Raw genomic sequence first — 15894 nt, forward strand, 5'->3', positions numbered from 1 at the left:
TATTGACTTTGCCACATTTTAAATCTACCGATTATCCGACCGCACATTATATCATTCATATATGTTTTCTAGGTCAGCTTTATATCTAGAACATGTTCACTATGACCTATATACATTACACACACCGAAAACCACAACTCATTGATTTCGTGGTTCTAAAACTTCATATGCTCTTTGTGTTATCACAGTCATAAAGGGCATATATGTCGCCGAACTGACTGGTACCTACTTCGTTTCAATTAGGCGTGCCAACCCGATATCTGGCATTCACAGGATCAATATGGCATAAGAATTACGTTTCGAAATTAATAGTCCTTTAACTTTTGGATTTGAATGTATATAGAAATGAAATGTAAAAATGTGATGATTAACCACTCACACCTCTAGACCTACTTTGATGATTTTTGGTACATGAGAGGACTCTGTGTTAACTAAGTTTTTAACAATTTTCCGGAAGAAGGAGAGGGTTCAAGAATTATGCCAATAATAGAGTATCTCACATGCCTGTCAAGTTAGAAAAATGAAACTCGGTATATTAACTCCTCATTAAAAATAAGGGGACACGCACCTCCAGGGATTTGAAAATTTTTCATTTTAAGGGGGGGGGGGCACTTTCTATAAAACTAAAAATGAATGTAACGATGTTTGGCGGTCAACTTCCCCTATACTGCTGAACCAAATTTGATGATTTTTGGTACATACAAGAATAGAACGTGGCCTAACTTAAGCTCTTATCACATTATCAGTATGGGGTAAAAATGTGTGGTGGTGGAAAGAGGGTGACACATAAAAGTAACAAAATAATTCGATATTAGTTTCCAATCAATAGTTATTGGGGTTGTTGAGATGAATAATGATACTCTAGACGCCTTGTAAGTCCAAGTGCATCTCTCATCAACATGAGAATTGAGGAGTAGAGGTGGAAAGGGGATAACATGTAAAAATAACACAAAACTACAGATATTATTGTCCAACATACAGTTTTTGGGGAGGCTAAGATTAATTTTGACGCTCCCAGCGACGCTCAATTCCAAGTTCAATTCCTATCAGCATAGAGAGTGAGAGGATTAGAGACATGAGCTGGGAAGGGGTGACATTACGGATTTTTAACATTGCACTTTCATTGAATGGAGTATCATAAGGGGAAGGGGCTAAATACTTCCCATAAATCAATTCTCCCAGTGCGAAGAACGGACATTTCAGCTAGTATTATATTATAGAAAATTTTAAACCAAATCCGATTACTAACAAAATAAGCTAATATTTCCTCAATGACAATAAGCCTTACGTAAGTGCAATTACACAATTAAATAATTCTGAAACTTCTAGTTTGCTCTTAATTATTTCCTAATTAAGTGCATTCTATCCACGCAAATTACCAACTTTTATTTAGGCTAATCAGGAAGTACATAAGAGAGGGTTTTAACCACCTCCTTATGTAAGATACGGAAAAATAAAAATTTTCTATATTAAGATGTATAACGTCCTGAAAGAATATAGGTATAAAATTGCCATAAAACTTAAAATTGAAAGGTTTTTGACCTAATATATCCCCTTCGACTCGATTTTATTACGTTATGAATCAGTATAGAAGTCCAGACAGAGGAACAAGACCCCTTCCTGGAAAATTCGGGATCCTGGTTCGCTCCAGTGTATTTTGTAATAGATAAACATCATGTGAATGTTTTCTGGTATTCTTCCGCTTTGTCGCACTTTCTTCACTGTCATTTCACCATTACCGTCTCATTGGCATCGAAGCATAATCGTGGGACGATAAACTCAGAAATTTCATATCATTTTCTTTCTTCCTATTCCTACGTCGCTTGCCCTCGAAGGATTAAAACAGCTAAGTCAAGTGACGCTAAGTGGAAAAATACGCAAATATTATGGAAGACTTATAATCAGGTGTTACGTCAGGTGACTGCAACAATTTGGTTTCAATACGAGAAGATATGAGCGACGCAGGTATAAATTTGCATTTCTAAGTTAAGAAATAAGAGTTTCGTGCTATATGCTCCATATTACTGGGTACAGTTGCAGTGCTCACGCAACTATGAACACAAACGTCTCTCATTCTCTGTTTTTCCAAATATGCATTTTTGAGAAATTCATCAATATAATAATTTACATCGTTTACCAAACATTGTTAAGGTAATCAAGTCTAGGAGGTTCAGGTGGGTAGATCATGTAGCCAGAATTGAAGAAAGTGGGAACGCTTGCAAAGTTTTGACTAGAAATCCAATCGGAAAACGTCCATTAGGGAGACCTAGGCGCATATGGCAGGGGTGTGTTAAGATGGATCTCACAGAAATAGAAATACAAAGTAGAAACTGGATCCACTTGGCTAAGGACAGAAGTCAATCTAGAGTACGTTGTATTGAATCTCCGACTTTCATTGATCATAGAGTTAGTTAGTTAGAATCAATATTGTCCCTCTCAGAAGAGCAAACTTTTACAGTATTTGTTCTTATCACTAATCTTACATTTCTAAAACATTTCTTGAGGTTAGAAAATTGGCGATTGCGTAACCATGAAATCTAACAGCTATTGCATCTGATATTTTGTAGGACGAATCTTATGCAATAGACTTACTTAAGATATAACACCTTTCATTACATAAGGAGAATACTACTTAGAAATTTTTGCATTACGGATAATACCATTTATCTTTCTTTTGCTGCGGACATTTAAGCTCATTAGATCCGATTGAACTTCGAATATTCAATGGGGACTATATGTGAGCAGGGATGTTCGATATCTGAATTTGGATATCGAAAATTGATATCGACAAAATATCGACCGAAATATCAAAATATCTAGAAATATCGAAATACCGATAAGAAAAATCAGTATCAATATTTTGATAATTGAAAATATTGATCGGTCGATCGATACCGACATCGGAATATCGCACAGATCTATATGCAAAAACAAATAGAAAAATTGAAGATGGACAGTTTGGATTTAGAAGACCTTGTAAGATAATCATGTAGGAGGGATGACGTCTATCAGTGACTCGGGGAAGCTGGAAAGGAAGCAGTCTGAGATCTTTATACCATCGGGTTATTTAACTGATAGAAAAAAAAACAAACAAGAAAACAATTTTAGAATGGCTTACCTGAAAAGGATATTAAACCTTTCCGACTGAGTGTCCCCACCAAGAATCAAACCGCTCACATCAAAGGCGAGTGCGGTTATGACTACGTTACGCGGTGCAATATTTTGGAATTTATGTGATTAGGACATTATAACTTTTTTCCCCTTAGCCTGAATCGATAAAATTGTATTTCTCTTTTACCGATGAGGTTCCTTTCAGAGCCGCCATTGAAGGCATATAACAAGCGTAAGTACCAACCAAAGATTAGAAATTATATGGAGGAATGACACAAAAAAAATGAAATCAGAAGGGCACTTCGACAGAGGTAACAATTCTTTCAACATTATTCAATAGGCGACATTTCGGTATATGGTAAAATAAATTAATACAGATAGTTTAGGGATGGCCTTTTTCGAAAAATCTGTTTTTCGATTCTCGGAAATTTCATTTTTCGTTTCGAAAAATTTTCCGTTTTTCGATGATTTTTCGTTTCTCGAAAAGTTTTCGGAATTCATGGAATGATAATGTGGGAGGAAATGGGAGTAACCCACGAACACGATGTTGTCTGCCACGAACTTACTTGACCTGGGATCAAATGCACAAGAGATAAGCGTTCTAACTGAGCTACCGCGCCCCCTTGGGTTTGGATTTAATGAAAGGATAGTGTATAACGTCTACTATTGACGAAACTCATCCAATCACGACCAAAATTAGTATGGTTATGGACTGTGATGTATTTAGTACGCACGTTAAATATTATGGTGTTTGAGACTTTGGTTCCAGAGTTATTGCAAATCAAATTTGTGATATCGAGAAATTTCACTAAGACGCATTTGATTAAACTCAAATGATCTTGACGAAAGTTGGTAGGATCGTAAATATTGATGAGCTTGGTATGCATGGTAGCTCAGTATGAAATATGGTGTACAGACTTTTTGTTCTTGAGTTATTAGCTATCAATATTAGGTTTGGAATCAATGAAATCAAGAAATTTCATTAAAGCGCGAAAGATGGAACTCATCCAATTTTTGCCAAACTTGGCAAGGTGGTAGACCTTGATGAGCTTAGTAACTATAAAGGTAAGGAAAAAAGATCTGTCGCTTTTTCAGCCAACACCTTCGAACATCGATATGTAACGTAAGACATACCTGGAAGATCAAAAATAGTCTCCATCAGCATCGACAACCTTCTACCAACGTTTCGGAAGGCCATGTATTCCATCGCGGTAGAACTTGGTGGGCCGTGAAGCGAAGTAGGTATCAAGTGGATTTTGCACCTCTACTAGGTATTTGAACTGGCGTCCTCTAAGCCGATTGTCCAAGGAATGGAACATGTGATAATCGGACGGTGCAATGTTCGGGGAGTATGGCGAATTCAATAGTGTTTCCCATCCAAACTGTAGAATGGTGTCCCGGGTCATCCTAGCCACGTGGGGCTTAACGTTTTCCTGTAACAGGAGGACCCCTTTGCGATTCAGAATTGCTGGCTCCAGAGTCTTAAGTTTTTTCTTGAACACGGCTCAACTGTTGACAGTACACAGTTGCATTGATGCTCTGACTATATAGCTGGCAACAGTATTTTTTCTCAAAATACTGTCCAGAAAATTTGGACTTGAACTTAGTAAAATCAAGAAATTTCATTAAAACGCGTTAAACTCATCCAATATTGGTCAAAGTTGGTATGGTCATAGACTTTAGCGAGTCTGGTACGCGCGCGAGCTCAGCACGAAATATTGTGATGCACAGACCTTTAGTTCTCGGTTCTTGAGGGATATAAATTAGAAATAATAATTCATAAAGGTAAACAATGTAAAATTTATATTTTACAGAATATTAAAATATAATTATTTACTAATAGTGATTATTAATGTGTTATCGACAATATATTTTATAATGTAAAAAAAGACTAACAAATTACCAAATAGAAGGATCCTGTATAAACTGATCGTGATAGTATCAGGCAACTCTGTAATAAATTGACTTTTAACAATTGATTTTAACAAAATATGAAACATGAAGTGATTATATGTACTGATACTGATTCCAAAGACTTCTCACTAAGATCCCGCATTCATTTCTCTTATTTTCTATAACTAAGTCAGAATCAAAAACAATTTGTTTTCAAAAATAGGCAATTTAATACTAACAAAATACTATTGAATGGTTTATTTGTTCTAAAGATATTTTATATACGGTAGGACAAAGAACTAACGTAAGTATCTGACTATAATAATCTCATCAAACGAGAATTCAAATTTTAAATAGGTGGGTCTTCGTTTTCGTATTAGTTTTTACTGCTACTAACTTCAGTAGAAGAATACTACTAAGATGAAATACTTTTATTTGGTTGTTTGTTGAAGTTCAGCGTCCCTTTTCAGTATTGATCGAGACTATACAAGACGTGGACCTACATTTTAAAGTGGAATCCGAACCACCATAACACGTTCAATGCTTTCCCACCGGGAGCCTGTGCATCAAAGGAATGCGCGCTAGCCACTAGACCAGTGGGCAGGGCTTGAAATCTTTTCTTGGAATTATGAAATTATATATTTAAAAGAAACGTTTGTCGCTTCCTAGTACCTCTCTCGTTCTATGAGAAGAAAAATATTGTAACCAGAGATATAGTAAGTATTTATCACTTTCGGTTTCATTAAACTTAGAGATGGAAACTACCATTGTGGCACAGAATCCATATCAAAAACTGCTTCCGGCTATCGTTTTTCTTTACTATGAAACCGGAAATGGTAGTTTATCAGTATTTCCGGTTTACATAGAGGGATAGCGATCGAAATGACAATTTGCAAATCCTGAAATGAAATGAAATGAAATCTTTAAGTTTTACGTCCCACGGTTATGCCGGTAAGGCTAAAGGAGACGGTGATGATGAGTAATGAATGAAATGGTGGAATGAAGAAAGTGGGAGGAAACGGGAGAACCCCGAGAAAACCCACGCACTCGGTGTTTGTCCACCACAAAGTTCACTTGGCGGGGGCTGGGATCGAACCCGGGACCCCTAGCACCAGAGGTGAACGCTCTACCACTGAGCCACCGCGGCCCCTTGCAAATAAAGTGTTAACGAAGAAGGTGGAATATATTCTTGGGACTCTGGATAGATTTTAAAAAATTGCATCTCGCTATCTCTCACCGATTTTGCTCTATGGAAATTAGTATTAGCTATAAAATCAAAAATAGTAATAAAGTTCAAACATTTCTGCCTTTGTGGAGTGTTGCGGATTGTAATGGTATTTCCTCTTGAGACCCTGAATCGATTGTAGGTGAACCAGTTGTCGCTATCTATTACCAATTTTGTTCTGTGGCGATAAATATTGAAATTTGTAATAGTTAATTCGAACCACTTCTGGTGTGAATAGAGATCAAGGGAGAAGGTAGAGCCTATTCTTAGAACGCTTAGTCGATCGCGAAAAACCGCATCACGATTTCTCCAAGTTTTTGCTTTATAAAAATCAGTATTGAAACAAATATACTAGTAAATTCAGCCACTTTTGGTTTCGATAGTATTGTGGGTTGAGATGATATATAGCTTATATACTCTTGAGATGCTGTATCGATTCGATTGAAAAAAAAAAACTTGTGGCTATCTATTACTATTTTTGTTCTATATCGATCAATGTTGAAACCGAAAACGCTTCTCGTTATCTATTGCTCTTTTCGTTCTATAGCGATAAAAGTTGAAACCAAAAGAGGGTATTTGAACCACTTATGGCTTGAATGGAGGGTTAATGGATGAGATTTAACCTATTTTAGGGGCTCCAAATCGATCGCAAGAAACGACTTCTCAATATCTGTTACTGTTTTTCCTCTGACACCTGTCGACAGACAGACGGACAAAGGCATTCTAAAGACTTCAGACACTTATGCATAGCTTAAGCAGCAAGTGTAATAAGGGCGAACATTGAATATATTCTTGGGACACTGAATTGGTTCTGGAAAAACCGCGTCTTTCTATATATTACCGTTTGTGTTCTGTGGTGATCAACAATGTAGCAGAAAGCGATAGATCTCTACCAGTTCTGGATTAAATAAAAGTCAAATGGATTAGATGAATCTATTCATGTTGCAAAACTATGCTTTTCGCTATTTCTAACCGCTCTTGCTCTGATGTCAGCTGACAGACGAACGGATGAATAGACAGACAGATGAACATAGCCGTTCTATAAGAGTTCCTATACGTATGCATAGTATACTGTAGTTTGGAAGTACTAACAAATGAAATGAATTCAGTTTGTTTTACGAAAGTTATCCGTTTTCCGTTTCTCGGCAGTTTTCGTTTTTCGTTTTTCCTTTCGAAAAATTTTTCGTTTTTCGAGAAAAAATTCGTTTTTCCTTTTTCAAAAAAATTTCGTTTTCGTTTTTCGAAAAATTTTTCGTTTTCGCAAAATTCATTTTTCGAAAAAATGTGACCATCTTTAATTTAGTTTACAGATGATATGGCTGTTATAGAGTCATCTCAAACGCAATCTACTTTTCAACTTAACAGAAAGTTAAGAAAGAAAAAAAAAGGTAAACTGAAGAATACGGAAGTTGAAAAGACGAACGAAAGTTGTATATAATATGATCTTGTCAGCCCTTTTGCTAGTTAAAACAAAGAGACAATTAACAGTTTGGGAATTCAGAACTGACAGGCCCATTTCAAGATTATTTAAACCAAAACTTTAGAGTAAAAGGAAATGGGATTGTGACTTGGTTGCTTAACTAAATTAAATTTAACTTTAGAATAGAAACAGATTATAATGTTGAAGAGTGAGAAAGACTGTAAAAGAGAACGGATTTGTATAGGATAGAAAAGCCTACACAACACTTGTCAGGTACTATTAGTGACTCTCTATTGACTCCTCTCGGCGTATTACAATCCATCCTCTGAATTCTGGAGTTTAGGCTATTATTGCTCTGGTAGCTTCATACAAAACTCCGACACGAAAATGACACAAAAAATGTAAGTTTTGTAGACCTTAATGAGTTCAAATAAAAGCTCTCGTGGACAACAAATTCAATATTGGCGTCTACCAAAATAGACACTACTTCAGAACGAATTATCCCTTTAACTTGGACAAAATTTGATTTAATGAGAGAACACCTTTCTATCTCATGGGTAATGTCATAGTATCCTCCTGAAGACGTGTTCTTCGCTTTTGTTGAGAGACATCGGCCATTGAAGTCCAACATCAATCAATGGAAAGCAGCGTGAAGAAAGGCAGTAAATCTAGATTGATATCAGATGAGGCAATCTTTAGGAATGCGAATAAAAGAACAATCTGCATGTTTATTTATTAAGAAATACATGAAAAACAATGAGTCAACGTAATATAAGAATTAAAGTGGATCGAAATATATTTTTTTTCAAGTCGTAATACCGCGAAAAGTTACGAATTGGGAAGACTGAAAACGGGTAACAAAAAACGAAAATAAAATCGGTTTAAATGTTCCGGTCGCACATCTGTTCGGAAGTTTGCTGATTTTTTTTTTTAAATCACAATTTTACGATCATTTTAAACATTTTTATGTAAATTAGTATTTTCCCGAATGTAATAGCTCAAATATTAGAACCACAGAACATAATGTTTAAATATTATTTAAATCCATTAACAACTTTCGGTCGGGCGTTGCCTTCGAACTTAATAAAATTTTGGAAGAAAAAAAAGATCACAGTTCATGGAAAAAATAATAACTAACATGTTTTTTGGTTTTCTTTATTGAACACAAGTTTAAATGTTTAAAAACAAATTATTTTAGGGCAATAGTAATATTTATGAACATATTTTCATTAACAAAACTAAGGTTTTGTGCTAAGAGTCATAAGTCCAAGAAACTCAAGTAGAACAATTGAACATCTCTGTTTTCATTCATTCTTAGCTGATGGCAGTGTTTGTAGGTTTTCTTAAGAACATTTCCCTCGACTGACCCAAAATTTTCCCTTTTCTTATCAAATTTTCCTTAGTTTGTTGAGTGTCGATTTCCTATGACGTAAGTTATGTGATAACATTAATTTAGCTATTTTAAAGGAAGTGCCAACCACATTATTTTTGTTAATTTGCTTTTTGCTTCAATTTTTTTTTTACTTTTTCACTTACATTTTTTTATTTTTTTAAATAAAAACATACAAACACATCTAGCCATCAAAGGGTACAAATTATGCTACATTGAACAGAAACACACACACACACACACACTATTGCTATTGTATTGGATTATTTCTGAAGAAGAAAGAAAAAGTTAAGTATTTATATTGATCAATTAGTCAGCGCGAGAATTTCCTGGATTCTCATGTTTTATCGGAAGAAACCCTCTTTTTCCCTTTTTGTTAATTTTATCTAAGAAATTTTCCTAGATTAGAGAAATTTCCCTCAAACTACGAACACTGACTGAAGGTACTTTTAAATCTGATTTATGGGCGAAGTTAGGCATGATTAACCTTGATAGCCGAGTCGTTCTCATGAAAACTATCCCTAAACTTAGCTCCACACAATTTTCTTGATGCTTTGTAGAATTGACAGACATTGCACGAGCAGAATACCTTTACCGATTTGAACAATTCTGGACAAGTAAGATAAGGAAAAAAAAATGTAATAAAATTATCGTAGAAATGTGAACTTTTCCAAATTTCGGCACACTTTAGAGCACATGCGCGACTGGAAGATATAAACCGATTTATTTTATTTTTTGTTTGCTACTTTTCAGTCTCACCAATTCGAAATTTTCCCTTAGTATTACGACTTGAAAAAAAAAGAAAGAAAGAAAAAGAATTTCGTCGGCTCACCCTAATAGAAATTCATTTTCGTCTAAGAGTGTAAATGAACTGTAAGTTATACTAAAAGAAATGAAAGACTGAGAATCTAAATCACCATTTCAATTTTCCTCATGTCTCTTTGCGAGTTACTACACTATGTAGAACATGAATTATAGCTTTCATTTAAGCTCAGTTTCACTCCACAGTTCCTATAGAAGAATATGCACCTCTTCACTTGGGTGTTCGTCCACCACTTAGGATGTAACTAACATCTTATATATTTTTTTATTTTAGACCATCATTGTGGCTCCAGTTCCCACTTGAAATGTAATTATTCTTCAAGTGTTAATAATTTCTGTGTTCTCACGTGAACACTGGCTATCACTCAAGCCATTCCGAACAGAAATGACGGTATTGTAAAATCAATTATTCATGGTTTACATTAGGAAAACATTCACAGGACTATCATTTAAGTAACTTGAGAATTTCTTTTAGACCTAAAAACCTCAGAAATTCAGCAGACTTTCTCTGACAAGGGACCATTCTGTTTTTGACAATTCGATTTCGGAAAATGCTTGCTATCCTCGGATGCAGCACCGAAAGAAACCGAGAAAAGCAAGTTTTAAACGGCAGACCGTAAACAGAGCCGGAGATAAAGAGGTCCAAAGTTCGAATACAGAACGCAGAAAGTGCATATAAACATCATGTAAGTTTGAAACGAGTGGAGGAATTGAGATCAAATTTGAGGTATGAGTATCGAGTGTGAAGCTCTTCGGAATAGGTATATTGCGCATCATGTCTGTCATCTTAAAAGTCGCCATATTGGAGTTTCGAAAATAAAGAAACAGGAAGGAAATCATGTGTCATATCAATTTAGGCTAGCTTGTTTCCAGAAATTCAAATATGAAGTTAGTTTTTACTAACCCTCATGTGTTGACTAGTTACGGATGCTGGAAATTTTGAACAGGCAAAATTAATGGTAGTGTCTTCTACTATATCAGTCGATTCAGTTAGGTATTATATCGGTTGCTCCCATGCACGTTTCAAGATTGCCTTAACAACATAATAGTTTCTTATCACTTGTAATAATTGTAGAACTGTTCTCAAGCATTATTTTGATCTTATTCTTGGTTTACGTTGAATTGTTTACGTTTACGCTAGTTCTTCAACACAGTAGGCTTACTTAACCCTTCAATGCATGATTGTTTTATTTTCTGTAAAAAAAAAAAAAAAAAAAAAAGAAGTAGTTTTGCAAGAGAAAACAAAAATGAATAATGGAAGTACCGCCGGTAAGCGTAATAGTGCCACCTATGCGGAAACTGTGGAATTACAACTAGCTTCGATCGTTCCCAATCTGGTTCAATATGCATTAGCAACTACATACCGTTATGTAGGAAAGCACAGATTATTTACCACTATGACCCATATCTGTTCCACTATGCATTGTATTGTTAACAGATAATGCTGAAACAGAGTAAATCACGTAATTTCCTTTTGTAGTATTCATGCTCAGTTGCACCAATCGAGCAACACCGAGATAAGATTTTCACGTTTTGTACTAGTATATTAGCAGACAATTGATTAAAGCATATGTATTCCTCAAACTCTTGGGGGGCAATTGCCCTCTCCTCTGCCGTGTCGTGACAAAACGCTGTAACTTTGGCGGAGAAGTTTTGCGAAATGAGCCTAAAAGTTTTCATTCGAAAATGTGATTTGTATCGAGTAGAACCAGTGTATCTTGACTTTGGAAACACGTGGTTACATGTAATGTTACGTAAATGCATGTTGTGTGATTAAATTTGGTGAAAACTGATTGGTTGACCATTATTGCCTAGTTACACTGGTTCTACACGCAACGATACAGATCACATTTTCGAATGAAAACTTTACGGCTCATTTTCGCAAAACTTCTCCGCCAAAGTTACAGCGTTTTGTCACGACACGGCAGTCCTGCACTCTAAATGACTCTCCTGGATAAGATAATCCGTTGATTATTTTTATCTTTCGATAAGAACCTTACATCGTTGCACCAACAGTTAGCGAGAAAGTATTAACTTATTCACGAATAATCAGAAGTTGCATAAAACTGTGACGTTTACACATGACGTTATGGAATGTCATACGTTTGATTGGATAAAAAGTGCGTGTAACAATTGAAAACTGATCTCGTAGTATATGGTAACTTTTGGTACTAAATATGGAAAGAAAGAGAGCGAAGTTCACTCCTCGGGATGACGAATATGTCCTAATTTTGGTGGACGAATACAAACATATCCTTGAAAAAAATGATGTATCAAATATATTTCAAAATATATTGGGGCGGACAGTTTTGTTTTATGGATAAATATGATAGAGTGGAAAATCCTAGTTAGATTCGCGACGGGAGTTCATGGGTTTGGATTCCATGTTATGCTGTAGATCTATGGTTCAAATAGCCTTGCTATTGAAAAGGGATGTTCAACTCCCTCCCTCGAGGGACAACGTGGCCTCTGCCTGTTATGTTATATGTCAATAAATCAATAAATAAATCAATCAATAAAATCAAACCAAGTCAAATATCATTTCATTTCTGGAATATATCATTTCTGGAGTCAGATATTGAAATTTAAAAAAATGTTCTAACAGATTACACCTCTTTATCCTCCTTTTAAGCAAAATTTTCAAGCAAGAGTGGGTTTGAGGGAAACAGTCCTCTTTTCTTACATAATGTTGGCTACAACTAAACTTCACACACAAATACTGTCTTCCCTTAAATCCCACATTAGGCCTTTGCACTCCAGTGTAGGATAGGGTAGGGAAGAGTACAGGAGATTAGTGTAGCGTAGAGTTGTTTTCCAGCTTAGAGTTCTCCAGCAATATTTTCCAGTATTCCATGCGGGCACATTTTTGTCCAGAAAAAAAGTCGCCAATGTAATTAGGATATAAAGAATATAATGTTCCCGTATATGTTTTTCTAAATTCATTGAACCAGACCCGGATCTTTTTACTGTATCTATATGTAAATTTTTTCGTCTTTATTTAACCGAATTTCAACCTTGTCTTTGCCTGCTTCTAGTCCGAAGAATGCTCTAACGTCACAATATCCAAAATTGACACGGATTGTTCCCTTAGAATAGGTTTGAACTTTCTTTTCAGAAAGTTTAAACTCTCTAGCATTAAATTTGCGGAAGCAGCAGAGAAAATATAAAAATACGTTACTTGTGTAGGAGAACAGTGCTGCCATCTATTGTCGCCTATCTCCCTTTACACCAACCACCAAGGAATAACATTACTTGTGTCAACGGAGTTGTGGATAACGCAATATGTTAACAATTGCGAGAATCAAAATATTCAGCAAACTATACTTGATACGAAAAAAGCTTTCTGGATCAATTTCTGGATCAGTTGAACTAACTGCAGTGTTGTCAGAATATCAAAACCTGGAAAGTTTTGATTAACCCGACAGCACTGGTGTCAAGCCACATTTATTTTGATCCTGAGCTAAGTAAAATGCTGACCTTACAAGAACGCGGTTTCGTGTAACTTCCTACTTCAACACTTCAGTTGTAGACCGCATTTTATCGCTTGCTGAGAGGCATTCTATCCGGAGAAAAGGAAATGTTGGGTCTGACAGACTAGGCGCCAGTGCTTGTGTTACTCAAATGAGAGTTTATTATTTTTTTTAAAAAAAGAGTAAGTCCCACTAAACCTATAGGGCCATCCTACCAAACCAGTGTTTGAATTAAACTTCCGAACTAGAGGGGGATGTTTTTGATAAATATATAGAAAGAAAATACTTATTCCATGTAAAAATATCATGTTATTTCTGCGAGCCGGGCCGGGGATAAACTTTGACGAGAGGGGATTTCCCCGCCATCCCCCAACATTAATCGCTAGTAGTAATGTGAAAAAGACAGAAACAACAGAAATATCACATTTCGCAGCAATATGGAGTCTTATTCGCTTTTCAGACCAAAAACAGAAGTTCATGTATTCGTGCACGCCCGCGTGTATGTGTTTGTGTTGCAAAATTAAGTCCTAAATCGGTGCTGTAATAAATTTCCAATTTACAAAGCTTTTCTTTTTAATGATGTTTAGAAACTAAAGAAGGCTTTAATTCTGAAAATCAACCTTGAATAATAATAGATCTCATAAAATATCTATTGCCCCTATCACACTCATTAACGCTCAACTTAGAAAACTCAATAAATGTAAAATCACTAAATATACAATTAAATGTAATTCATAAATGTTGCGAGACTTAACCGAGTCTCGTCTAGCGTCTCGTCTCGCATGGTTTAGTCTCGTCTCGCGTCTTGCATAAATTTATCATTCTCGTCTCGCATGTATCCCTAAATTTAACATTATTCAAATTAAATTTGTTTTATAAATATTATAATATTTTACATCATAGAATTTAACTTTCACAAAAGCAAGAAACATTTAAATGATTTTCTTTTCAAGAAGAAATTACTAAAATCAAAACATTAACAGGGCCGGATCTAGAATTTCTTGAAGGGGGTGCACCAATAACTAGCACTACTTTGATTTAAATTTTTAATTTTTTAAATGCCTTTATTCATCTGTCGCGTGATTGAGGAATATTACTTTGCTCAATGAATCCTTTTCCTTCAACCTTCAGAAAATCGACTTTAACTATTGCTTTTACAAAACTAAGCTTTCTTTTAAGCCTCAAATGGACACATGACAGCAGAGTTTCGCAAAATGTTGCTTTTTCACTGCAAGGTTCTCATTTTAGATAGTGTATATTTACAGTGAAGGGGGGTGCATGTGCTCCGGTGCACCCCTCTAAATCTGGCCCTGAACATTAAGATTGTATTCTAGTTGATTTTAAGGAAAAGAAAAGAATACTTTTCCATATAAATCAATAGGCTATAAATCAAAGATGGCGTAGATACTAAACAGCGTTAAGGAACTGTACTACATAGAAGCATTTTATTTACCACAAGTATTGATTCTTTATATACCAATGATGAACATTTTTTGTACTGATGATGGACCATTAGCATTAACAACCTGTTGCCCATTGTAGAATTAGATTTTTCATTCCTTTTTCTTCTTTTCAAACCATGTGGAACATGATTAATATGTTCACCCGATTTTGAGTAATATTAGAAGCTTTTCTATCGTTACGTACTTTTCAACTACATTTAAAACGAAAACGAAAACTACGTATTAGATACTGACCGATAACTGTAGGACTTTTAAGCAATAAATAAAGAATATTTTTCCCTAAGATTTTTTAAACACTGAAAAGTCCTCAACTTACCTGCAGCAGATATTTCATCCACTTTTATAAAAGTGACCAGAAAGACAACAAATTCGGAGAAAATAAATAAATTCATATTGAAAATGACTACCCTAGGTCCATTCTATCCTGTAAAACATATTATCTATTTGAATTGCCGAATGAAACAGTACGAAAGAAGCTGATACTGTACAGACATTTACACCCACCAGAAAAATATCTGTGTTATGTCATTCACGTAACATAGTCCAGTCGTATCGCCCTTCTTACCTCATGTTTTTTGTTTCTTTCTTTTTAATACAGTGGTGTGTTACAAACTTTAGTCTTATCTGGTTTATTTTCATGAAGTGTTTATTTTATTCAAATTATTTCCCTCTGAAACTTCTGTCTTGCAAGTGAAATTTGCTAATTTAGAGTGGTGGAACATAGGGGAAGCCACATAAGTTCAAACTTAATTTTTTTTCGCTGTAAGCTTCATTGATTTAATTGCAAAAGGAATTTTTCCATGCAATGACGTATGTAAGAATTGCAGTTTGTTGGAGCATGAAATACTCATCCGATCGAGAAAATTTAGCACTAAGAATAAATTCTAAGAAGAGCTAGGTTTGAAGGTTGCTATTTAATGTAGGTGAAGGGCAGTTAATATATGAAAAATATGTATATTAGTTATAAAAAAAATCATTTATGTGTGTATTTTCATCCACAACTGTGAAACGCCTGCTGCAAATTTCCAAATTTGGTTCTCATATGACTTCAATCTGGAAAGAAATTCATTGGGGGGGGGAGACATCCCTAGCACAACTAT

The 15894-nt window shown here is 35.2% G+C and overlaps 1 protein-coding gene across 2 annotated transcripts in view; it reads right to left on the minus strand.

Annotated features, from left to right (window-relative positions):
- The window catches only part of LOC145675547 (neuronal acetylcholine receptor subunit alpha-7-like), a 77430-nt gene extending 62186 nt beyond the window's left edge, over positions 1-15244 (minus strand). The window contains exon 1 of one of the 2 annotated variants that reach the window (XM_081746050.1): positions 15111-15244. In XM_081746050.1, coding sequence (XP_081602176.1) covers positions 15111-15186 — 76 coding nt within the window. In that variant the 5' untranslated portion in view covers positions 15187-15244. The remainder of the gene's footprint in view (positions 1-15110) is intronic. The other variant, XM_081746057.1, reaches the window with a different exon arrangement.
- Between the last annotated feature and the right edge of the window lie 650 nt (positions 15245-15894).

This window comes from Thermobia domestica, chromosome 2 (assembly GCF_964235325.1).
Source record: "Thermobia domestica chromosome 2, izTheDome1.hap1.1, whole genome shotgun sequence".
NCBI classification, from domain to species: domain Eukaryota; kingdom Metazoa; phylum Arthropoda; class Insecta; order Zygentoma; family Lepismatidae; genus Thermobia; species Thermobia domestica.